General features: G+C 34.7%; 2 protein-coding genes across 3 annotated transcripts; one reads left to right on the top strand and one right to left on the bottom strand.

Annotated features, from left to right (window-relative positions):
* Positions 1 to 1,303: 1,303 nt before the first annotated feature.
* Positions 1,304 to 14,102, bottom strand: ap3s1 (adaptor related protein complex 3 subunit sigma 1). 2 transcript variants are annotated; one of them, XM_044110250.1, is made up of 7 exons: positions 13,804 to 14,102; positions 9,735 to 9,826; positions 8,809 to 8,920; positions 8,649 to 8,720; positions 6,050 to 6,157; positions 4,825 to 4,866; positions 1,987 to 2,054 (listed from the first exon to the last, which is right to left on the bottom strand). In XM_044110250.1, the coding sequence occupies exons 1-6, from the start codon at positions 13,870 to 13,872 to the stop codon at positions 4,831 to 4,833; spliced, it is 489 nt and encodes a 162-aa protein (XP_043966185.1). In that variant the 5' UTR covers positions 13,873 to 14,102; the 3' UTR covers positions 1,987 to 2,054; positions 4,825 to 4,830. The 2 variants fall into 2 exon arrangements, with proteins under 2 accessions (XP_043966174.1, XP_043966185.1); XM_044110239.1 differs by lacking the exon at positions 4,825 to 4,866 and having other exon boundaries at positions 1,304 to 2,054.
* A 4,553-nt stretch (positions 14,103 to 18,655) lies between these two features.
* cdo1 (cysteine dioxygenase, type I) lies at positions 18,656 to 24,091 on the top strand. The gene is made up of 4 exons (XM_044111001.1): positions 18,656 to 19,173; positions 20,352 to 20,429; positions 20,892 to 21,078; positions 23,166 to 24,091. Exons 1-4 carry the CDS (start codon positions 19,004 to 19,006, stop codon positions 23,190 to 23,192), a joined length of 462 nt encoding a protein of 153 aa, XP_043966936.1. The 5' UTR covers positions 18,656 to 19,003; the 3' UTR covers positions 23,193 to 24,091.
* Positions 24,092 to 24,514: the final 423 nt, after the last annotated feature.

The following is a 24,514-nucleotide window of genomic DNA, read 5'->3' as shown; positions in this document are numbered from 1 at the left end:
CGGACCTCCTGCAGAATGCGCATGCGTGCGCATGCGCTCTTACCATATGTATGCTATTCTGACATGTATGGCTATCTGACAGAACACCTGTACGTTTTCATTTTAATTCGTGCAATTACTAAAACAGTTTTTAGTTATAGTTTGAGATTATTTAGCCGGTACGTCGTCAGAATTATTCACAATATGGATTATGATAGAATTCGATTTAAAGATAAAACCAGAAGTTTACATACACCGAATAACACATTCACATTTGAAGTTAAATTAGCCAAAATTCTCGTTTTAGGTCAGTTAGTATTACCAAACTTAGTTTAAACGCTAAATGCCACAATGGTGAGAATACAGAAAATATCTCAGATATTTATTTATCAGTGTCTTTAAAGTCTGAAATTATTTCCTCGGGATTTGGTATCATTACCTTTGAGCTGTATAACTAGGGTTAAACATTTACGGTTTTCTTCCAAATGTTACTCGTAATAGTTTGCTGGAATTTTGGTTCATTGCTCCAGACAAAATTGATGTAGTGTGGATAAATATTTCACATAGACTTTCTCTCATTTTTTAAACAAATAGTAATCATTCTTTATGTAAACATCTGATAAGTTATAAAACTTGACATACAGTAGATAATCAACTGAAGCATATCTGAAGTCGTGATTCAGCTCTTTCTTGAATTTCATACCATACAATAATTCTACTGTTGGTATTTTTATAATCCTACTTTCTAAAGGAACACACTACACCATATTCTGCAATAGTCAGGTAAGGAGACTGGACATAAAGTAGATGAAAAAACAACCAGAAAGGAAAAAACGTGTGGTGCCAGTCAAATGGGCGTAGGATTTCAGTATTGGCCTCTTTTTTCTCTTTTTTAAACTAAAAATGAATGTTTTATTTTATGTTTATTATTCCTATTTTAAATGTATGTAAAAAAAATTCTGTTCAAATTTGTCATGTACATAATACGCAACAATGCTTTCAGTCATTCATCTACTGAACAACAGATAAATTGAGGAATATTTTTCTTGTTGGAGATAATACATTAATAAATAAGGCTTAGTTTAAGCTTAAGTTACTGTACCTGCTCAACTTGTAACAAATCTACATTTCTTCTCTCTTCCTTATTTGCTTGTAATGATGCTTCAAACACTTTCTCTGACCTTGGACCACTTTCATCTGTGTCAAGTAGTACCATCTCCCATCTGCATATTGCTTTTCATAGAAATAGTATGCAACAGAACAATAGTGTACACTTTTTGTGTAAAATAGATACAAATACCAAAAAAAAAAATCAAAACATATGTTGAGTTTTGACAGTTTATTGTTGAAAAAGAAGCAAAGTAAAATCATACACAGCAGAAAATTAACATAATCATCCCATAAAACATGACAAATCTTTTAAAATGGTCCACATACCAATCAGAAAAATCAAACAAAATTAGCATTTATGTATGTCTAAATTCCTTAGTCTCCCTAATTTACCATCATTCTGTAATTTATATTCAAACACTGCGGCTGATTTGGAATTATTTCATATTCTTCATCTGAATGTAACTGCCCCCCTTCACCAAAAATCACCTATTCTCCCTCTTTAAAGTAAACACTTGTGTTGGTTTCTCATTTCCTTTCAGTAACAAAACGCCACAAATCTGTAATGGAGGTGCTGAATGCTACAAGCCAACCTGCAGTGAAGCAGAAGGAATGTAAATCTGATAAATACTTCATTTGTCCATCAAACAGAAAAAAACCAAAACATTTAATATGGTGCTCAACAATGAACCCAAGGAGATAACATCACAACATGGAGTGTGAAATCACACAGTACCTTCCAGACTGATAAAAGTTAGTAATCTGAAGTTTTGGTAAACAGATCGCATCGCGGTAAACATCGGCTGACAACTCAAGGTTCATGGATCTTGCTGCCGCTATTTGAAGGAAGGTAAATTTGGCACTTTTATGCTTATGTCGCCGATGTTGATGTTTTTGGGCATTTCCGGGAGGTTCATGTTCTTTACCGCTGACACTGCGCGAGCCGGTGCTCCTGCGATGCCAGCCTGTGCAAACCCAAACATATACACACACAAACACACACAAGGAGATTTGATAAGAAACAAACCAGTGAAGCAAAAACATTAATAGAGATAACAGCTGAACACAAGAAGACACAGGACAGAAAACACAACTGAACGAACGACAATCATCTGCTGACAAAATGCAAAAGCACTGAGACGGACAACATATGCAAAACATACATTCAGATGCCTTTAGAGCTTTATATGCACATGCATTTTCTATTTCTAGAATGACGGACGTCACAACCAGAGCCAATTAGGACTCAACTGTGAGGACATACTGATCTAAACTACTCATTCACTGACTCTGATGTACTGAGCAGCACTGAACATTCATCAAATGGACAAAAAGGCGGCATTGCTTGGAAAGTGAACCCACCGGACGACTGTGGGCCGGTGGGGGCAAAAATGCAGGGAGAGAATTATGTGAAGCAGAAAAATGGATCTGGGTTTGAAGATAAATGATGCTCAGATAACCACGCAACTACAGAATGTAGGCGTCAAAGCTTTAGCCATTAATAATGCAGGGGATACTGTACCTCTAGATATGACTGTAGCTAGCATTTTTCTGTGTGAATACATTTCTGTGAGTGGAGATATTAATGTTGTGCCATCTACACATATATAGTAACATCTCAGTAAATTAGAATATCGCTGGAGGATCTATTTATTTTAGTAATTCACTCAAAAAGTGATATTCTATTTTACCGAGTTGTACGTATACATACAAATTTTCTGTCTAGAAACATTATTTGAACAAAGAGCCGTGTAAACATTTATTACATCTATCATTGGTATTATGGGAAGGTTGTTAGTCTAATAGAGATAAACTACTCTCAGGGTAAAGGAGGCGCTACACTCTAACACAGTGGATCTCAACAGGGATGCAAATTTAGCCTCCAATAAAAGCATCAGACTAGGAAAATCTAAACATTTATAGAGGAAGAAGTCTCCCTTTTTCTTCTATGGCATAAAAAGACGCTTGAGAACCACTGCAGTTAGAGAACTCCAAAATAAATCTTTACTCGACAGACCCATAAATAACCAAACTGATCAGCAGTCCTGTACATTTATTATCTGAGAAAGACACTCAAAACAAGCTTAAAAAAAAAAAATCACAGGGTGAAGGAAAAGTATGTCTGGGATGTAGATAAATTAATGTCCTTCTTCCACGAGGTTGTTTCAATAGGCTTTTTGTCTAATGGGGATTCCTTCCTGTGCCAGGAATCAAGGACACTGGTGTTAGACGGGAAGACAGCCAGGTCGCTAAACGAGAGGAATGCTGATTCAGGGCAGAGGATTCAGAAATTACAATCATTGTCTTGCAAGAATTTGTCTGAAAACCACCTCTCTTGAAAAAGATAACAGTAACCTGATTCTGTGCACAAAGTTTGAGGCTTTAGACGGATTTAGCAGCAGACAGTCATGTGAAACTGCTGTAACAATGTTTCTTATCATCTACTGTTGAAAAATGTGTGCTACATGTGCTAAACTAAGTATTTACCCTACTTAGTTTCTTTTGATCCGAGTTGGCTATACTTAATAATTGCATAGTGTTATTTTTGTATGCAGTAAATTTGGCCTTACAGTGCAGTCTTAGCAATATTTTTATATTTATTACCTCAGTTTGAATATGCAGACTTACGTTTGCATTTAGCTTGCTGTTGTTACACCTGAATTGTATCAATGTGGGGCAGTAAAAGGACATTTCTTTTCTATTCTATTTGGTCAGGATAACAAATTTTGCTGTATGATAAATTGTTCCAAATGTTATCACAATAAATAATACTACAAATTTTTTTCTTCTTCTTTTTTTTAAAAGGTTTTATTGGCTCTAGGGGCCTTTATTTGATAGTAAATTGACAGGAAAGTGGGTAATGAGAGAAGGGGGAAGACATGCGGAAAAGGCTGGGAATCAAACCTGCGATTGCCACGTTGAGGACTAAGGCCTCCATATGTGGGTGGGGCTTAACCCCTGCGCCACCACAGCACCACAGTATTGTTGTTTTGAGATCATTTTTAAGTAATGTAATGGTAATGATGAAATAATGCAACACATTCTCAAATATCAGTAAACTTTAAATTCTAACATTTAACACTAGAACTGGAAGACATTTTAAGTACCCAAATTAAATAAATAGACCGACAAATTTTAAAGACTTGGTAAACTAAATTTCCCTTCAAAAAGGGCAAGTTGACAGCAAACCACCAAACTGAAGACTTCTACCATCCAGTTTTTGGTAGAAAGAGAGAAAAAAAAAAGAGATAAACAATAAATCAGGTAAATGGAAATCATTGAGTTTATTTTCATCTATCATGCGATTAATGGATTTTTTGATTATTGTGACAGGCCTACTTGTAACCTCAACCTTAGTCTGAAAGCTATAGAGACGTCTTCCTTTTGATCCATTATCCCACTGAAGCCGTCATTGATTCCAGCAGCAGAGAAACACCTAAACATGCAGGGCATTAAATCCTAAGGACCCAGATAGAGCAACACTGGTTTAAATGACATCTTTCTGGGAGTATAGAGGTACAAGACTGTAGTTTTTTGACTCTCCTCTATCTGTCAAAGTGTTTTGTTCTTAGTTGTAGAGTTAAATTGAGTCCTTTTTGGGTCTGTCGTGAAAGATTCCTATTGTATGTTAGTGACGTCAGTTTACAGTTAGATGAAGGGCCATGTGGAGAGGGTCAAAGGGGACGTAAAAAGTTCAGTTAAGGTTACAGTGTTTGGTTGTAAATTTAGCAGTACCTGTGTCTACCTGTCCTGCCTGGTAGACTGAAAGATAAAGGTCTGTAAAGAGAGAGAAGAATGGAAAGAACTGGACAGGGTCAGGAAAAAGAGGAATGAGGAATGTTAAAGCAGATTAAAGTAATTACAGTTTATCTCCACAGATAGTGATAGGACCTATTGTACACCACATCTGGAATCAGAAGAAATATTAACCTTGGTCCAATTATTTTATTTTATTTTTTTACTTAAATCTTAATGAAAACAAAATAGAGCTGTGGTATTTGGCTTTCACCAGACTGCAGGAAGGACAGCTTCATCCTTGTTTGCCAGACGCTGACCTTTAAACAAACAGTCAGATTGAATTAGCATCAGTGCATGAAAACCTCAGTGGTCTACGATAGGTCCAAAAAGGAAAAGACAGAGCAGCTCTCGATGTCAGAACAGTAAAAGACCGTTTACAAACTGACAATCGAACAAAAAAATTATCTGTCAGGTTAAAAGCATACAATGAAACTCATATTAATGTAAAAAAAAAAAAAAAGACTAAATTAAGACCTTTGATTAATACACAAAAAGCAGCCATCCAGCATTCTTTATCTTTGTCAATTAGAATTAAAACTTCTTCTTAGTTGTGTTAATGCAATTGACCTTTTAGACTTTTAATAAATCCTGCAAACCAAATGAAAAGAAAATGATCGAACCGAATTGTCTCTGCCTGTTTCATTTCATTTTTCCACCAAGCAAAGGATTATTTGCTGGTCAAAGCTGAAAAAAAAACAATGCACTTTAACAAGGCTCTAAGCAGGGACACTCGATTAGAGATATGATGCAATAGGAAATTTTTACACAAAGAGCATCTAAAAACTTGCATTTTTCTAAAATAACAAGCCAGATACTGTAAACCAAACTTTAATGATTTGAGATTTACCTGTGACAGATTCTGCAGACTCACTGGATAGTGGTACTCTTAGAGCAAAAGCACCAGACGCATGAATATTTTTAATAATGTGTGTTTAAGGCATAGACCATGTCTCACCCTGATCAACATTAAGAAGCAGTGAAGCGGAAGGAGAATGCTGAAGAGAGCACAAACACTCTGGAAAAGGTCGAGAGCATCCACAGAAAGTCGCTGGAGAGTAAGCATGCAGGGTGCAGCATACACACATGCCTGCATACTGTACACGACGCCTCAGAGAGGTGTGGAGGCAGAGTCAAGTCAGCCAGCAGGCAGGGACGCGCTCACCTCAGATTTCTCCATCTTGTTCTGGGCGTCCACCTGCGTGATGATTTCGTTCATGTTGGTCTCCAGGACCATCCCGCCCATCACCATCTCTGCCAGAATATGGTGGACCTGAAGCAGGAGAGATCCAGAGCACCTTCAATATTTTAACTCAAAGACAAACTGCTTAACTCTGTCCAATTTTGTCTGTTTCTTGACTATAAATACAGGCCACTAATGCCATGCAATCTAAAAATTTGAGAAATTAAAAACAATAAATAAAAGACGTACAGACACATTCACAGAGTTATAGTAAACAATTCATTTCAAAGGTCAAACAAAGGAAGCTCTGCTCCTGGAAATGGACTGGTGAGCCAACTCTCTGTTCGATGCCTGGGTCGATTACTGGTATAAAAACCAGTAAGAAGTTCCCAATTTGTTTTAACTGACAGCAAACTGAAGTCTTTTGTAAAAAATACTAGAGAAAGCCCCCCTTTGTGGTCTCATACTGCTGGTCAGCTGGTTGAAAGAGGGCTAATGCATTTCACTCTCCTGTACACAAATCTGGCATCGTTCGAAGTATTTTCTATATTAAAAAAAAAAAAAAAACAACAACAACCACAGACTCTACTGAAGAACATAGTCAGACTAATTATCCAGCTTATAGCAACCAGTTGTATCCAAGTTAGCAATAGCTGTTAATTAAATCATACATTTTGATTTGACATTCCTGCAAATACAGCAACACTGTGGGAATTTCGTTCAAAGTTATTTTGAAGCCTTTGTATTGATCAGTGCTCACTGTGCTCCGATGCAGTTTAAATAAGAAAGAACACATTTATTTAGGGTGAAATCATTGTGTATTCAGGAATTTTTGCGTCCACAACAGCAGCAAGAGAAAAACGCATCAGATTCTGAAAGATCAGCAACAAAATATTCACCGTGTCCTGAAAGCACCTGGGAATTTGACACAAGAGAAGCAAACAGAACTTGCTGTGATGCGTGTCTGATGACTGTTGCAGATTTCTTGAATCAAACATGTTTTGTGACTCATCTGTAATGTAGCCTGTTGTTGCTTTTCTTCATTAAAGAATTACAAACATCGTTTGAGCAGATGGCGATGTACATGCAGAGGTTAAATATATCTGAAATGCATCGGCTGTGTCCTTATTATGCAGTTTGACAGCGGCACACTGAAGACAGCAGCAGCTGGGAGTCATACAGAGGGTAAGTCCTGATGCAGGCAGCTCGGTGTTTGTAGCAGCACGTAATGGTGAACAACAAAGTGTGTATGTTTCTTTTTTGCTCTGACAGTGGATTACAGAGTTCAGGTGTGTAGACTACCTAAAACCCTGAATTTGCACAGTCTGATATATTTCTTACTTCAATCACTGTGATTTTTTTGTTAAGTGAATTTGTTAAAGGAACATTTTTTATTGTTAAAGAAGGGCATCCTGCTTTCTGATTCAGTCAGCTCTTGTTAGCTTTACAGCTATTCTATGTCTTTTCAGAGCCCCTTTGTGAAGAAATATCTTTTTTAACTTTTAACTTCTTTTGCTACCACGTTTGTGGCAAACAGCCCTATTTAGACTGTGAAACAAAGATAACTCTGACTCGACACTAAAGGCTTAGACTTGGGTGCGTTTTGCTCAACCCGCAGTTCAAGCAAAAAGAACATCTTCGCATATTCTAGTCAGTGTTTTCAGTGAGTTTCCGAATTAAAATCCTTAAAGTTTGCAAAATATTCAAGAGAAACTTAGAATCAAGTCAGTCAAAACAGGTAACACACATTCACATAGGCCACTTATAGGACATTCAATGTTCAAGGTACAATACTAAAATATTACTTAATGCGAAGATAAATAGTTCTACTGCATCCAAAGTATGTGCTTTTAATAATTAAACTTCTGCTGCATTAAGGTTTTATGCTGAACTGTTATTTCTTTAAGATATCTAGTTTTTCTTAAGCAAACAAGTGTAACTACGATACATGAAGTCAAATGTATCCGTTCCAAAAGTCACAGTTCAGTACGTTTTCGGTTCGCTTCATTTCAAGAGAAACAAATACAAAGTTTGTTTTATTGCTGACCCCTACATGACCTCTTACAGCCTATTTAGTGACATAAGCAAGTTTTTATAATAAGCAGTTTTTCTGGAGTCTATTTGGGATTTGTCAAAAAATGTAGAAAAACCACCATACACTTTTTTTTTTACACATAAAAGGTGTATATTTTTGCAAGGCACTGTGTTTTCTGAATCTATTGAAGCATACAAAGCCTTTAATTACCACAATATTGGCTCTTTAAATCATTAATAACATGAAATATCATATATTATATACAAATAGCTAATCTAACTGTGTAATTAACCAATAAACTCATTATATCACATCTAATCAGCAGTATGTTCTGGTTTTAGGTTGTTTTTAGGAAGTTGGTTGCAATAAAACCATCAGATGTTGCGTAACATGTTCCAACATGTGATTGTTGATCAGACAAGCACGGCACGATAAATCGGGCCATAATCACTAAAGGATATTATTACAACAGTATCGTAAATAATCATGATGAGGCTTCAACAAACAGAATCATAAACATTACATAAAGGAATGACAAATTCTCACCTTGTCTACATGAAAAATTAAGTCAAGCTCACAGACATTCTCAAAGCATTTGTCCAGCGTTTCCACAAAAACCTGAAATTAACATAAAAACAAGTTAAGAAACACTCTACAAGTAAACCAACAAACAGTAACCAATGATGTTAAATCTGCAGGGTTTTACCTGGATTAAGTCTAAAATTCCTAATTCGCTCTCTGATGAGTCGACACAAAACACGAAGTACAACGTGGCGTAGTGTCTGTAGATCAGCTTGTAGTCCAATCCTCCGATCAACCTGAAACGCAAAGAATAAAATGTAAATTAAAAAAATAGAGTTGCAATGATCCTGTTTTCCTGGCCAACAACAATCCAAGCCTGGATTGGTTCAAACTGGATTCAGCAGCTACATTTTTTAAATAATTAGATCCAGGTTTCGTGACAGAAGTAGAACTGATTGATTGATGCATCTCAATCAATGAGCAATTGTTTAAAATTTTATGAAAATGCATTTCCAGAAATTAATCCTTTTAGTCTTCATGACATCAGCCCCAATAGGTTAAACATTATTAGGACCTGCACTTTGGCATGAGCTTGACCCATAAAACCTTCAGACACAAACATGTTATGACAGATAAAACAGAAGGTGAAAAGCAACAGGATGTTTTCTGCTATAAAAGTACAGATAGGAAACTATATACTCTAAAAACAGAAGATATCAGAAGCAATGAGTCTGATGAAGGGTTTGATAAAAAAAAATAAATAAATCTGTTTCTGCATTTCTGTTGCCACAGGAAATGTTGCAACCCTTACGAAACCTGTGCAATAACTCAACTGCCTGCTAATACAGACACTTTTGGAGTGCTTTTACAAATGTATTATTATGACCAGTTAAACGTTTTGCGGTGAAGTGCTTCACTTTAATGTTTCACACTTATCAATCAGATGAGCAGCAGGATGTCAAGAGAGGAAATGCGTACAAACACTTCCTCTGCAGCCACTCGTTAGTGAATAATGAATAACTCTTGCAAGAGACCAAATGTGCAGATGGACTTCGTAGCACTGAGACGCTCGTTGCAAACAGTTTCGGTCACCTGTAGGTCATTACTTACAATCCGCCTTCTAGGAAATTGCAGACGTTTTCGTCTCTTTTCGAGACCAAGTGGAAAGTTTCCCTGATGATCTGTTGCTCTGTGTCTTCATTCTGCACAGAGAATAAAGAGAGACGTTCAACAAAGAATAGTAATTTCTGGTCTTTAATTTAGTTTGTAATGGAAGGTTATAAACACAGATAAAAACATGAGCTGAATGGTTAATTGATATAGTTATGTTCCTAACCTTTGCTTGATTTTTAACTGAGCTGAGAAAAATCCAATAAAGCATATAATAGTGCTCGACACATTTATGGACTGAAAATGGTGGAAGTTTTTACTTCTGGCGCAATTAATGAATGGAGGAGATTTTTGTTCCCCACCTGTTAATCTGATCAGATTTTTTTTTTAATTATCCAAATCTTAACTCTCTCTGACTAGGTGACATTTTTAATAAAGAGGTGATAAACAACATGTTGAAAGGCAGAGCTGTTGGGCAAATAAATCCTCAAAGATTTCTTTTAAACACTCCTAAATCAGCAGAAAGTGATTACACATGCCAATAGTACACAGAGGTCACAAGGAAGAGAATTCATATCTATTTTTGAACCATATCAGAGTTATGTCACATGTTCTCCGGGGGAGAAAACGTTGCTTAAAACAACATATTTTTAAGGTGTTTGAAGTTAAATCTTCAAACACAGATTTGTGACTTAACATTGTTTTACTGAAAGTGCAACAGCAAAAGGGGGGGAAAAAAAAACCCCTCTAAGTCTCCGACAGTGAGGCAGCCTTACCAAAGGGAGCAAATAACTCTCTGTGGGGCCCAAACGGATTGGTGGGTTCAAGGAGAAAGGAGACGGCGAATACTCGGCGTGCTGGGGGCAAAAAACCGGTCATGTGACCTGCAGCATGGGACCAGCAGCTTTAACCGTACTTACAGTTTAATGATCCAAACAGGAGCAGCAGTGAGAGACTGAAAATGACAAACTTCTGAATTTTTCATCATGATGTTCAGTGTTTTATAAAACCCTGATTCAAAGTGAAACATTCTGCTCCCTCCGTGTTTAGGGTTTGCATAACAAAAGCTGCCTAACAAAGTATAAAATAAATAAAAATAAATCTTCCATGGGAAAATTTAAAGAAATACAAGTTTTTATTTGAGTATGTTTATTCAGATGCCCCAAAGGAACATGTAAAGTAACAATAGCTAAAAATAAAAATCACCTTTTCTGCAGTTATTAGCAGCCTTAACACAAAATCACAGTTCAAGCCTTTTGTAATTTATATATTTATAATTGTATAATTTCATCCAGGTTAAATAACTTGCATTTAGGACTTCCTGTTTCCCTGGGATATAAACATGATGTGACACACAGACACATTCCAAGGAGAGCAATAAGCGAGGAAAAGAAAATTGGCAAAGGTCACGGTGGGAGAACTGCATCCAAGATGACTTGGAGGAAAACAAATCTAAATAACTCATTTTTAGGCATTTACCATGGGAGCCAATAACAATGGAAGGCACTGTGTGGATTCTGCTCTATAAAAATAAAAAAATGCAGCAAAGAATAAGACGTTAATGCAGGAGGAGCCCTTTAGCAACACAGTAGACTCTAATGTACCTTTAATTGCTAGAGTGCATTCTAATAAAGTGCTTTATACCCTTATGTTGTTTATAAATAAGAAGTAGACCGTGTGGCCAAACAGTAACGCAGACATATTTTAAATAAAGTCGCTTTACGTTCATGTTCAAACAGACATTTGCTGGTCATTTGACACCTGTGAGAATATCACACACAGGCAACATTGAATGTAAAGCAAAATCATCTATATTTATACTAAACCCCCAGTATGAAAGTGGCCTGTTTATTTGCAGTCTCTGTATCCTCATCCATTCAACAAACGCGCATCATTCATGACTTTTCCCATCAACTCATTTCAGCCACAGCAGCAAACTCAACCCCTCCCCATTACAGATAATAAAGATAGTGCTCTCGCCTCGCAGCAGCCCACACAGTGTGTGAAATAAAATCTCCTGCAGACGGTAACCCAACACCTTGGCTTACAGAATAACAGATGGTGTCTACACAGCCTTCTTGTAATCCAATCAGTCGCAACTGATCCTCCTCAAATGTGTACCAATCAATGTCTGCCTCAATAAACAGGTTAAGTATGAGGTGGAGAATTAATAGGACGCCTTATTTTATTTTTAAACAAGGCCGTCAATAGTTTGGTCAATAGCAGAAAACAGAGGTCAGAGTCAATTTGTGTTTTGCAAAGCGGCTGATATCTTCTTGCAGATGTGTGTCTGCAGTTTTCCTCCTCCCTGCAGACACACGTCAGGGTCTGATGGGACAATAATGTTTCATCAGACCACTGGACATGTCTCCAAAATTCAAGATCTTTGATTTGTAACTGGCTTTTTCAGCAAGCCATAAGAGATATTATTATTATTTGCAATGTTATTCTTGTGTCAATTTTAGAATTATGGACACTTAATCTAAACCAGGTCTGGATGTTTTCTTTGGAGTAAAAGACTTGTACGTAAAACAAAAAACATTTTTCATGACTAACATTGAAAAGACCAATATATACATTATTTGAAAATGCGAGTAACACATTGCATACATAATAAAGTAATATAAAGATTGGACTTATTCATGGTGGGTAGAGCACTTTGTAGCAACACATCCCTACAAGATGATGCTGCCACGCCCGCACTTCAGAGTTAGGATGGTTTCCCTAAAGCTTGCTGGTCATTGCTGCTATATTTTAATTTTACTTCTATCAAACCACAGGACAAGCCTCCAAAGTACAAACCACCATCTTATTTTATTTTTTGCAGTTTCATTTATGTGCTAACCATTAAATTGTGGCTCAAAATTTAAATGAGATCATAACCCATTCTGAATCTTAAGCATGTCTGGATGCTTTTTGGAGCAAAAGACAAAAATAAAAGAAAAAACATTTAACATGTTTAACATCAAACAGACCAATATGAATATACAGCTGTGGAAAAAATAAAGAGACCACTTAAAATGATAAGTTTCTCTCATTTTACTTTTTATAGGTTTCCATAAAATCAACATTGTTCTTTTATTCTACAAAAAACTGACAACATGTCTGCAAAGTTCCAAGCAAAATTTTTGTATTTCTCTGCATAAAATGAGAAATGGTCAAAATAGCTAAAAAAATAAATAAATAAATAAATAAAAAACATGCAGTGCTTTCAGACCTTTCAGAAAACAAGTTAATTTAGAAACAACAATACTAATGCTTTAACTCAGAAATATTTATTTTGTGGAATAACCAGGAGGTCTTCAGTGGGGCTCTGTGCAGTAGGCTCTTAATTTTTTTCCACAGCTGTATATATTAAAAACATATTAGAAACACATAATATTAATAATAATAAACTTTAAAAGTTTATGATTAAAGTTGCTGTTTTTTGTTTTTTAGATGGGCTATTAGGGGTGGAGCCCCGCAGGTGGGGTCACATAGGGCACCTTGCCATCAAGAACAGCCACTGATGTGATGTACAAATCCAATTAAGAGAAGTCAGCACTGCCTGCTCTGCAAAGACTATTACATAACCTGACTATTTTATATTTTAGTTTTACCAACAAAGCAGGTACATGCCAAAGTCCTCAGAGGAAATAAAGGCTAGAGTTCAACACGAGTTACTCACAAGGGCGTCATTAAAGTCATGTGACACAAACACTAAACTCACATCATCCACACAGTTGGATGTTCACAAGAAACCAGCGTAAAACTGGGAGCAACCCTCTCCTCATACTGGCTCAGGCTGAATGAGAGAGCCTCGTTTTGGATTGCACGTCTTTAATTATTCAGTATTTTTCTTTAAAGGGCATCGTGGAGTAGACGTTTATATGACTAAAAAAAACAATAAACACACATGCTTTCTATCAGCCAGGAAGCTTTCAGCAGAGGTAGAATGTGTCCAGACCACTGATTTTATTAGAAAGTGTCACGTTTTTAATTATTAATAGGCTTTTTTGTTTCTAATTAGCTCGCGGCGAAAAGTGGAAATAAATACCAAAAGTGGCTGAAAGAGCCTGTTTTTACTCACATAATGTTCGTAGAATTTAGAAAGCCTCGGTTTGCCGTGGTTGTTGAATATTAAAATGGCTTTAATCATGATTGTAGCTGAAGGGGGGAGGCGGAGAGCTCGGCGGCTTCAGCCTCTACTGGACTGGGTTCTGTCGGATCCGGAACGAGCCGGACCTGACTGGGTTTCAGGGCTTAAAATCCCGTCTGAATCTGATGGTTTCCAGGTTCACCGTGCTGCTACTCCTCCATCGTCTGCACGGAAATATTCCACGTCAAGAGAAGCAGTCATCCGCCTCTTCTTGCTACGGAAGCCGCAATGGATTAAAACTCTTGTTTTCTTTTTTCAGTTCAATTTCCTTTTTGGGTGCGTGACGCTGAATTATCCACACGGGGGCGAAGCGGAACACAAATTGTAAACACTCATTAGTTGAGCTGATTTTCAATAAGAAAATATAAACCTGAATCATAAACTCTGATACGCCCTCTGAGTGTATTTGCGTTTGTTTGCTTGTTTCTTTATATTTAAAAATGGATTTTTCACAGTATAGATTAAATATTGAGAGCCTATTTATACAGTTGGGACAGTAAAATCAATCAATTTCTCCATCCATGTATCCATTTCAGGTTGATTCATTTTAAGTAAAACGCTAAAGATAACACAGTTTGGGGAAAATGGTATTTTATTTTAATACCAGTTGGGTGAATTCCCAAAGAGATGTTAAGTGAAACGTTGCCTTTCAGTAGATGATCAACTTAAGATTGCACATTTCCTTCTTTTTTGTTTAGTTTCTTAATGCCATAACTTTTTAATACAGTTTATCTGCAGCATATAGCATTTTCTAAGCCTAATACTTCTGGTCTCCTTGTATTGCTCATTTTCATTACTTTTTAAGCTAAAACAAATATGCAAAATATGTCATGTGGCAGTCAGGTATAAGGACTAGATGGATCATCTCGAGTTGAGCAGATGGATCCATGAAGCATCATCTAGTTAAGGGCAAACTGCTCGCCTGCTGTGGTCAACCTAAACATGCAGTGGAGGCAGGTGCCGATCAAAGCGCTGTTCAGGGCCCTTCAGATGATGAGGATCAGCAATCAGTGCACCGGCAGAGAAGAAACCAGAAAAAAGCAAAGTAAAGCAAAGGGAAAAAGAGTATGGAGTTCTTAAAATCTAATATATATATTAAAATGATTCTCCTTCTGAATGAGCTTGGACAAAATAGTAGCATAAAACTAGAGTAATTTGTTTAGCTCTTTATGAAGTGAGATGAGTAGTTTCTTTAAAAATCTCCAGATTTTCTGAAAACCATGTAACTTAGATCAATGCAATACACATAACAAAACAATGTTGAGCAACTCTAAATAAATAACAATAAAACTGGGTGAGGGCAAAAGCTTAACAACTTCAGCTGAAGCTCAGGGGTAATTGGAAAAAACTTATTTTGTGTTGATGCACACATGATGTCTCTACAAAGGCAATAGAAGACAAAAAGACCTGCAGTATATGGATGAGATCCAGAAAATCCTCAACCAACCCATCCAGATGAATTTACACATGGCTGCAAGAGTTAAAATGGAAATTCTTTCAGAAGGTCAGGTGGAATATATAATTTTTTTAATATGGGAGTTCACATAATCAGCACAAGCCTGTTTGCTACGAATGGAAACTGGTATTACCTATTGTCTTAACTGAAGATGTTATTGTTACTGAATGCTGTTTTTTGGTTTTGGAGATTTCATTCAAACTATTTATTTATTTATTTATTTATTTATTTATTTATTTATTTATTTATTTATTTATTTATTTATTTATTTATTTATTTATTTATTTATTTATTTATTTATTTATTTATTTATTTATTTATTTATTTATTTATTTATTTATTTATTTATTTATTTATTTATTTATTTATTTATTTATTTATTTATTTATTTATTTATTTATTTATTTATTTATTTATTTGTTATTTATTTATTTATTTATTTATTTATTTATTTATTTATTTATTTATTTATTTATTTATTTATTTATTTATTTATTTATTTATTTATTTATTTATTTATTTATTTATTTATTTATTTATTTATTTATTTATTTATTTATTTATTTATTTATTTATTTATTTATTTATTTATTTATTTATTTATTTATTTATTTATTTATTTATTTATTTATTTATTTATTTATTTGTTATTTATTTATTTATTTATTTATTTATTTATTTATTTATTTATTTATTTATTTATTTATTTATTTATTTATTTATTTATTTATTTATTTATTTATTTATTTATTTATTTATTTATTTATTTATTTATTTATTTATTTATTTATTTATTTATTTATTTATTTATTTATTTATTTATTTATTTATTTATTTATTTATTTATTTATTTATTTATTTATTTATTTATTTATTTATTTATTTATTTATTTATTTATTTATTTATTTATTTATTTATTTATTTATTTATTCAGTTATTTATTTATTTATTTATTTATTTATTTATTTATTTATTTATTTATTTATTTATTTATTTATTTATATATTAATTTATTTATTTATTTATTTATTTATTTATTTATTTATTTATTTATTTATTTATTTATTTATTTATTTATTTAGTTATTTATTTATTTATTTATTTATTTATTTATTTATTTATTTATTTATTTATTTATTTATTTATTTATTTATTTATTTATTTATTTATTTATTTATTTATTTATTTATTTATTTATTTATTTATTTATTTATTTATTTATTTATTTATTTATTTATTTATTTATTTATTTATTTATTTATTTATTTATTTATTTATTTATTTATTTATTTATTTATTTATTTATTTATTTATTTATTTATTTATTTATTTATTTATTTATTTATTTATTTATTTATTTATTTATTTATTTATTTATTTATTTATTTATTTATTTATTTATTTATTTATTTATTTATTTATTTATTTATTTATTTATTTATTTATTTATTTATTTATTTATTTATTTATTTATTTATTTATTTATTTGTAGCATGAATGTAAACCCAGTCTTCAAAGTGACTTTAAGGAAACCTAAACTGACTAACTTTGTTAGCATTTGTGAGATGATAGTTGCAGAACTTTTAGAAGAGGAGATTCTATGCCAATGCCTCAAATGTTTTAATTGTTCTATGTAAAAAAGTGGGGATATTTCCTGTAAATTGAGCACAACCTCAAAGAATTAACAAATGTGTGTTTTGTGAAAAGCTGAAAACCTTTTACTGAATTGGAGCCTGGACCTTTGAAAGCTTACTAAAGATTATTTGTAGTAGACCCTAAACCAGTTGAACAGTTTCCTTTGAGCCACCTACAAATCACTGGCATGACTTTATAGGTGCAGGTAGTTCTTGCTGCAGGCCCTGAAGCCCCACATGCGCTTCAACCAGTGGGGGGAGCTGCACAACATCTGGGACTGATGATGTGGCAGCTGTTCCTGAAACCTGGCTCAAGCCCCCAGAAGGTTCTCCACTTTTCATGCTGCCTGTAAACATGGTGGCCTGACTTCATCCTCAGCCAGGGAGGATTTTTCCTATGACACAGTGCCACATGTTGGATGACTGAAAATAATAGGCTTGTTTTCCTGCTGCAGCATCACAGCTCGCTTGATTCCACCCACCGCCATTCAAGAATTATTTAAAAATAGAAATATTTGAGTGAACTGTTTGAATAGGTTTTAGAAAGAAAAAAAACTGAAATTGCTTTTAAATCAGCATTGATGGGATTTTCTGCATTTCTTGGGAGCGAGTGCACAGCAACGTGCAGAAAGCAAACAGTGTACACTTTGTCTTCACCACACATCAACCATAATTACCTGCTTCTTTTTGTTTTGGGTTTTTTTACTTTATTTTTTTGTTGGCAGGAGAGGGAAAGAGATTATTCAGCCTGTAGAAAAAGTTAATGGGGAAGTTACATAAGCTCAGACAGCTTTAACAGCATGCCAGACATAATGGAAAAAAACTACTTGCAGGACAATGTGAACACAGGCGGACAAGTTAAAACACGAAGGAGACAGTTGAGCTGCAGAAGAATATGGATGCAGAAAATATTTGTGACTTGATGCTTTTTGTGAAATGTGTGAGAAGTCAACAAATAACCAAATGTGCCTAAATGGTTCACTGAGGCTTTTTGAGCAATGAAATTTTTTTTCCCTCATGAAAAAATAATTAATAATTTCCAGCATATCTTACAACCCTTGAGATTTTTTTTTTTTTTTTTTTTTTTTGCATTTTGATGCACTACAAGCAGTCTTTGTGCCATTCTAATAAAAGAACATGCTGTCAGATTTAAACCTTTTCAAAATCCCTCCGTTTGGGACATTTTAGGGTTGTTTTGGTATGTCAGCCTCCACCCTGTTCAAACTCTTATGCAGCCTCCAATGGGTTTTTCTTCAGCATTACCTGGTATGTTGGACCAGCTGACTTGTCCCTAATACAGAAAAAGAATCTCCACAGCATGATGTCACCACCATTATATTTGACAGAAAATCACAGTAGCATAAACTCAAGTTTGTGGCTGCAAGGTAAAAAAAACAAAAACAAAAAACAAACAAAAAAAAAAAACTTCAAGCCTCTTTCTGTAGAAAATATCATACAACACCTAGTTTGTTACTTCTCAGCCTTTTTTCCCACGTTTATCTTCTCCTCCCCCTCTTGTTTGTGAGTCTGTTCTCTGAAAACACCTTGGACAGTGAGTTTGTTGATTGTGTGATGAGAGGCTGCACAAACACCGGGTGCATAGCCTATTGTTGGAGGAATGCCTGGACTAGAGCAAGAGAAAGCAAGAGAGAGAGAGAGATAAAAGCGGGGTGGAGGGTGTGTTTGTGACAACGTGGTGGAATTGGACTCATGGATTAGCTCAAGCTGGCAATGTAAGAAAAAAGTACTACATTGCTTTTAAAAAAATCAAAGCTTATTTTTACAATAAAGGATTTCTAAAAAAAGGTGCACCCAGTTAGTTTCAAAATAATCAGAGATGCACTAATGGAGAATTTCATTTAGTAAGCTGTGGGCGTTCACCTTCACTTCCATAGTGGTACAGTCCATCACCGGCGTGTCCCCAAATTGCTGCGCCAGCCTATAAAACTTCTCGACAAAGCAGATAAATCAGAAGTTTTCATCCGACGCGAAACAAGCAGGGGAAAAAATAAAAATAAAATCCTCCTGTGCAGTGCAGACATGGAGCAAACCGAGGTGGTGAAGCCCGAAACTCTGGACGAGCTGATCGCAATTCTGCACAAGATCTTTGAGAGTGACACCATCAATGTGGAGGAGGTTCAGAATATCATGGAATCATACGAGAGCAAGCCTCACGAATGGATGAAGTATGCAAAGTTTGACCAATACAGGTAATAAAAAAAAAATCTGCATTTACACAGGGATTCCTTTGCAGATAGTAGTTGCATTTTTACGCTTTGTTTTATTTATGTCAGAAGTATATTTAATTCAGCTTTTATTTCATATATAAAAAAGGAAATGTGTTTTTAAAATAGGCCAAGTAAACGCTGTTGTTAAAGTTTGTTCTCTTTAAATGAAGAAAACTTGGAATGAAAGGAGCTACTTGTTGTCTCCCATCTAGTGCGACAGTTTCCAGCACATCTTATTTAAATAAAAAAAGAACTTATTTGCATAATTTATTCGGATTTAGATTTATTTCCAAACATACACGAGCAGTTTTCAAGAGAATGAGGAGCTTAGTCCTTGATACAATGAATGTAGTCCTCTAAAATAAAGAGCGCTGTTCTTTCAGAGAGAAAAACTGAATATTATCCCGCAGATAGTTTGGGTTAGTTTGGACTAGATGAGTGGGGGGTAGGGGGGGCCCGGCGGGGGAATCCAATCAACACACAGGACAGGCACACACCCGCTCACTGTTGCCGTGACACGCACGACGGAGGTGTGTGGAACGGACGACTGTGCGCAAAAAATCGAATAACACGATGTTTGGAAAAACACGGACATGACGCACACTGGCTTTTTACAAGCTAGGGGGTTAAATTTGGTGTTTTTATGAGACAAATAGAAGCAATACCTTCAAAGGGCAATTCATTTTTAGGTTTTGATGATGCAAAATTAATATTTTATTTAAGAATTTGTATCTGTCTACCGGAAATTGTTATTATTACTCGTAGTTTTAGTCTCGTTATTATTTGTTGTTGTTGTTTTTTTTTTTACACATTAGACAAAATTAATTTTAAAAATAAGGCTGGCATTCAGATCTTGAGATATTTTTATTATTTTTCTTTAAGCAAAATAATGTATTCTCCGAAATAACCTCTGTATATCGTGCCATGCAGCTTGTTAAATTGGTAAATGCTAATATTTAATACTTAAGTAATTCAATATTTTATGTGAAAATAACTAATAATAATAAAAACACTGGCCACTTTACAATATATATTTTTGAAACTAGTTTTTCAAAATCTCATGTTCAAACAGCGACTCTCTTGAAACTATTTTTTTCTGTCAAGTTGATGTTAAAGTCATTTTCTCTGTTCTAATTCAGTGAGACTGTTGCTTTCTGCAGGTACACGAGGAACTTGGTTGATGAGGGTAATGGGAAGTTCAATCTCATGATTCTCTGTTGGGGTGAAGGACATGGAAGGTGAGTTTACATGAATCACAAAAATAGTTTTTTTTTAATCTTTTGTTAGGCACATTCATACCAGTTTTGATTCATCATCATGGTATGATTCTTCTTGGTATAAATACTGCCGGACAGATATTTCAGTGTTTCATCTGCTATCAGTTACACTAGTTGCCGTGCGAGCAAATTCAAACATTATATACCATATATATATATATATAAAAGGTTGTGATGAGGTCTTATCACAAACACTGAAGATCACACAGTTATTTTCAGATTAAATCTCTCTGCAGGTATTCTATAGGCAGTTACACACCGGTTAGTGTGATGCTAAATGGGTCTTTCGCTACTTCCCAGATAGTTGTGTCTGCACAATGAACACCATTTAGTTTGCCACTCTAAGTCCACGCTGTGCAGCAAATGGAGCCTGAGTGTGATGGTTGTCAGACTCGCACCTTTCCGGAGACGCTGTCTCTAAACGTGTCTGTGTGTTTCAGACTCCATTGGTCTGCATCGTGTAGAAAACGTCAGTCACACAGAGTGCGCCGTGAGTTTGCACCTGTACAGTCCCCCGTTCGACTCCTGTCAGACCTTTGACCAGCGAACAGGCCACAAGAACACCGTCAAGATGACCTTTTGGAGCAAGTACGGAGAAAGGACTCCATATGTGAGTAGCTTATCTGAACCTGATTTTAAGTAAATGTATTAATGCATCTATAAAATAGTTAAACATCTACAAAGCTGGATGTTTAATTTCTCATAAAAGTATTTTTGAGACATCCTCTCCCTTAAATTGGTATTAATGCATCTATAAAATAGTTAAACATCTACAAAGCTGGATGTTTAATTTCATAAAAGTATTTTTGAGACATCCTCTCCTTTGGCACATTAATTCTTGGATGTTTCCCTGGTTCAACACATTTGAATCCAATAGCTGAATCACCTCCCAAGTGCAGTCAGGTTCTGCAGAGTCCTGCTAATGACCTCATTATTTGACTCAGGTGTGTGGAAGTAGAGACGCATCTAAAAGTTGCAGCACACCGGCCCTCGAGGACCAGAAGTGCCCATTCCTGCTCAAGAACCTGTTTCTAAAGGTTTTTTTTTGCATGCTTTAAAAATAATTAGAGTATAAAATGGATATCTAAATGTAATTACATGAATGCAAATGTCTAATGTATCAAATATTAGGAAAATTGACTAAAAAAAGCAGGCCTTTTTCAAATTTGCCCTATTATTTTTTCAGAATCTATGTATTTCAGACAGAAAGCATAAGGCCAAAAAAGTGAAGCTTTCAGGAGGGAATTATTCAACTCAAACCCCATAAAAGTTGGGTGGGCTTTCATTGATTTTTGTTTTTTGTTTTTTTTCTTTTTATCATCTGAACAATGACTGTAAAATGATGATTTTTAAGTTCATTCCTGCAAGAAAACAAACAAGATCATTTGGTGATTTTTCCTGCAGACAGAGAGGATTTTATTAAAAAAACAGCGTCAGACTAGAAAAGACTATTAGCTGAACCCAGACTTTCCTCCCCCCACAAACGATGTCTCTAGAGAGGGAAATGGCCGTTTTTATGGTTTCTTGTTACACTCTGTAGATGCAGCCCATAAGAACTTCAAACAGTATTCCCTTTAATTAATGTGACCAAACTTCTGACACATTTCCACTTACTCTTGCTGCACATACCATACATAAAGCATTTCCATTTCATCTTCTCATTTTACAGATAAGCTAAATTGAATTTAACTTTATCTTCAAGAAGTGTTTATTTCTAATTTGGGAGTTGGATTTTACAGTCAAATCATGAAAATATTAAATTCTAAAATGTTGCCTGCTTGGTTTTTGGCCATGCTGCCTTTGACATCGGCCTTATCTGTAATCTGCATGTTGTATAAGCATACCTTGACCATAAAACTTTCAAGTTGGTTCAATAGATTGCAACACAAAACAGGACAGATAAGATAAGTAAATGAGCGTGAGCACACAATGAACTTAACCTAACATACACCCGAAGCTCTGAGCAGCAGCTGTCTGAGGGTTTTTTTTTATTATTATTTTATTAATTGGACAGTACGCTCGAAAAGTATTCACCCCCACGCAGATCTCTTCTGTTTTTGCTAATTAAATTAACAATTAAATGTTTCAGATCATCAAACAATTCAAGTATTAGACAGAGGTAGACGAGTAAATGCAAAAAGTTGTGTATTTCTGCAGATAGAGCTAGGAGAACGCAGGGAAGCTTGATTATTTGTTTGTTCAGATTATGTGCCCCACACTATGCTTTTATGACATCATAGTGACAGTTTTAACAAATATGTAAAAATATTTGTTAAAGCCATCTCTTTGATAATGTTCAAGATTTCACATTAGCGAAGATACACCTTAAAATAACCAAGGACTATTTCATTTACCAAAATGAAACAGATTCCTTAGATATGTAAAAAATATTATGTAGATTGATGAGATCATCATAATCTTATATGAATACGCTGTAAAGCTAAGAGAACATTTAATAAAATTACATTATTTTTTAATTTATTTTTTTTTACACAGGGACAGGTTGTTCTCTTAATAAATAAAGTCAACTGAAAACAGCTTTTTTTATTTAGTCAGATTAATTTTGATTATAATACGTTTGATCTGAAACATGTACAGTAAGTGACCTGTAAGGGTCAATAACTCTTTTTACAGGACTTAATTTATTTATTTTTTTTAAATGAATGCATTCACGTCACTTTTTATCTCTTTTCTAAGACCTCAATTTCACAAGAGAACAACTAGACGCCACGTGACGGCCTCCAGCAGAGGAAGACATTTTCATTTAGAATGACGGCTGCATGAAATTAATTCAAAGGAAAGACCAGAAAAAGGTGGACCCACAAATGGCCATGCTTCCCATTTGAAAATCAGGAGTGGACCGGTTCAAAATGGACAATCCGCTAATTGGAAATGCTTTATCGCTGCCCAGTGTGAACTTGGCAAATACTGATGAGCACAGGACGAATGCATGAATAGGCTTGGACGTGGATTGAATCTGCCTTTTGTTTGCTTGGCCTGAAGAGAGCCTTTTTCCTACAATAACAACATTCCTGTCTGTCTTCTACCCGTGTAACCACACTTTTGTAAAGTTGACTCGTAGTCAGACATTTGCTCTTCAGTGTTTTTAAAAAGAGGAAATATTGCTGTTTTTAGAAATTCTCTTTTGTTTTCACGAAGGGACAAAAAAAGCATCGGTTGTGTAATGAACAGCTTCGTTCTCAATCACTCTTTTATAGCTGTACTCACTGCTGATTCATGCCACTCAAAATTGTCTTAAATCTGTAGAAAGTTGAGGATTGTGACCTGTACAGTTTACCTGCAAAAAGTTTGTTCTGTTTGCGTTGGGCGTAAGAAATGTAAAGCTTTAGAGTTTTATTGTTTTTAAACATGTGATGCTTGTAATTTATTTGCAGAGTATCCTGTACTCTGAAAGAGTTTTTAAATCGGCAAGCTTTTAAATGTGTTCATGCCAATAGAGCAACGTGGAAAAGCTATTTTGTATTAGAAGATAAAATGTTTATCTAAAAACTCAGGATTTTTATTTTTTTTCCTGTATTTCTATAGTGTGCAATCTTTCACAGCGCTGACTTTTGCATACTTCCATCACTGTAGAAGAATAAACACTATCTCATTTTCCCACATCTTCAGCCTGTCTTTATTTTTAAGCATTAAGCAGTGTATCAAGCTGCTAAACAATAAGAACATGTAGTTCTACAAGCACAAACAACAAAGATGGCACCACCATTAAATATTAAAACACTTTTCTCAAAATGCTAACAAGACTTTAACTGTGAACTCTAATATCGCAGTTTATGAACAGATAACGTGTATAGCTCTAACTTTGGCATACAAACTTTTGAACGCCCTCATCAATCTGTAGTTTAGCTTGAGGGGAATTATTGATCGACCGTTACCTTGACCAATAAAGAGATGACATGAGACTGCCTAGATAACCGTATTTGATGTGCCTGCAGACAGTTAAAATCACACCGGTCAGAATATAAGGTGACTGTGTCATACTGTGACTGTATTAGCAACTGAATTACAAAGGTAAGATACTACCA

The sequence above is a fragment of the Gambusia affinis genome, linkage group LG03 (genome assembly GCF_019740435.1).
Source record: "Gambusia affinis linkage group LG03, SWU_Gaff_1.0, whole genome shotgun sequence".
NCBI classification, from domain to species: domain Eukaryota; kingdom Metazoa; phylum Chordata; class Actinopteri; order Cyprinodontiformes; family Poeciliidae; genus Gambusia; species Gambusia affinis.
This window is presented reverse-complemented; position numbering and strand designations above follow the sequence as displayed.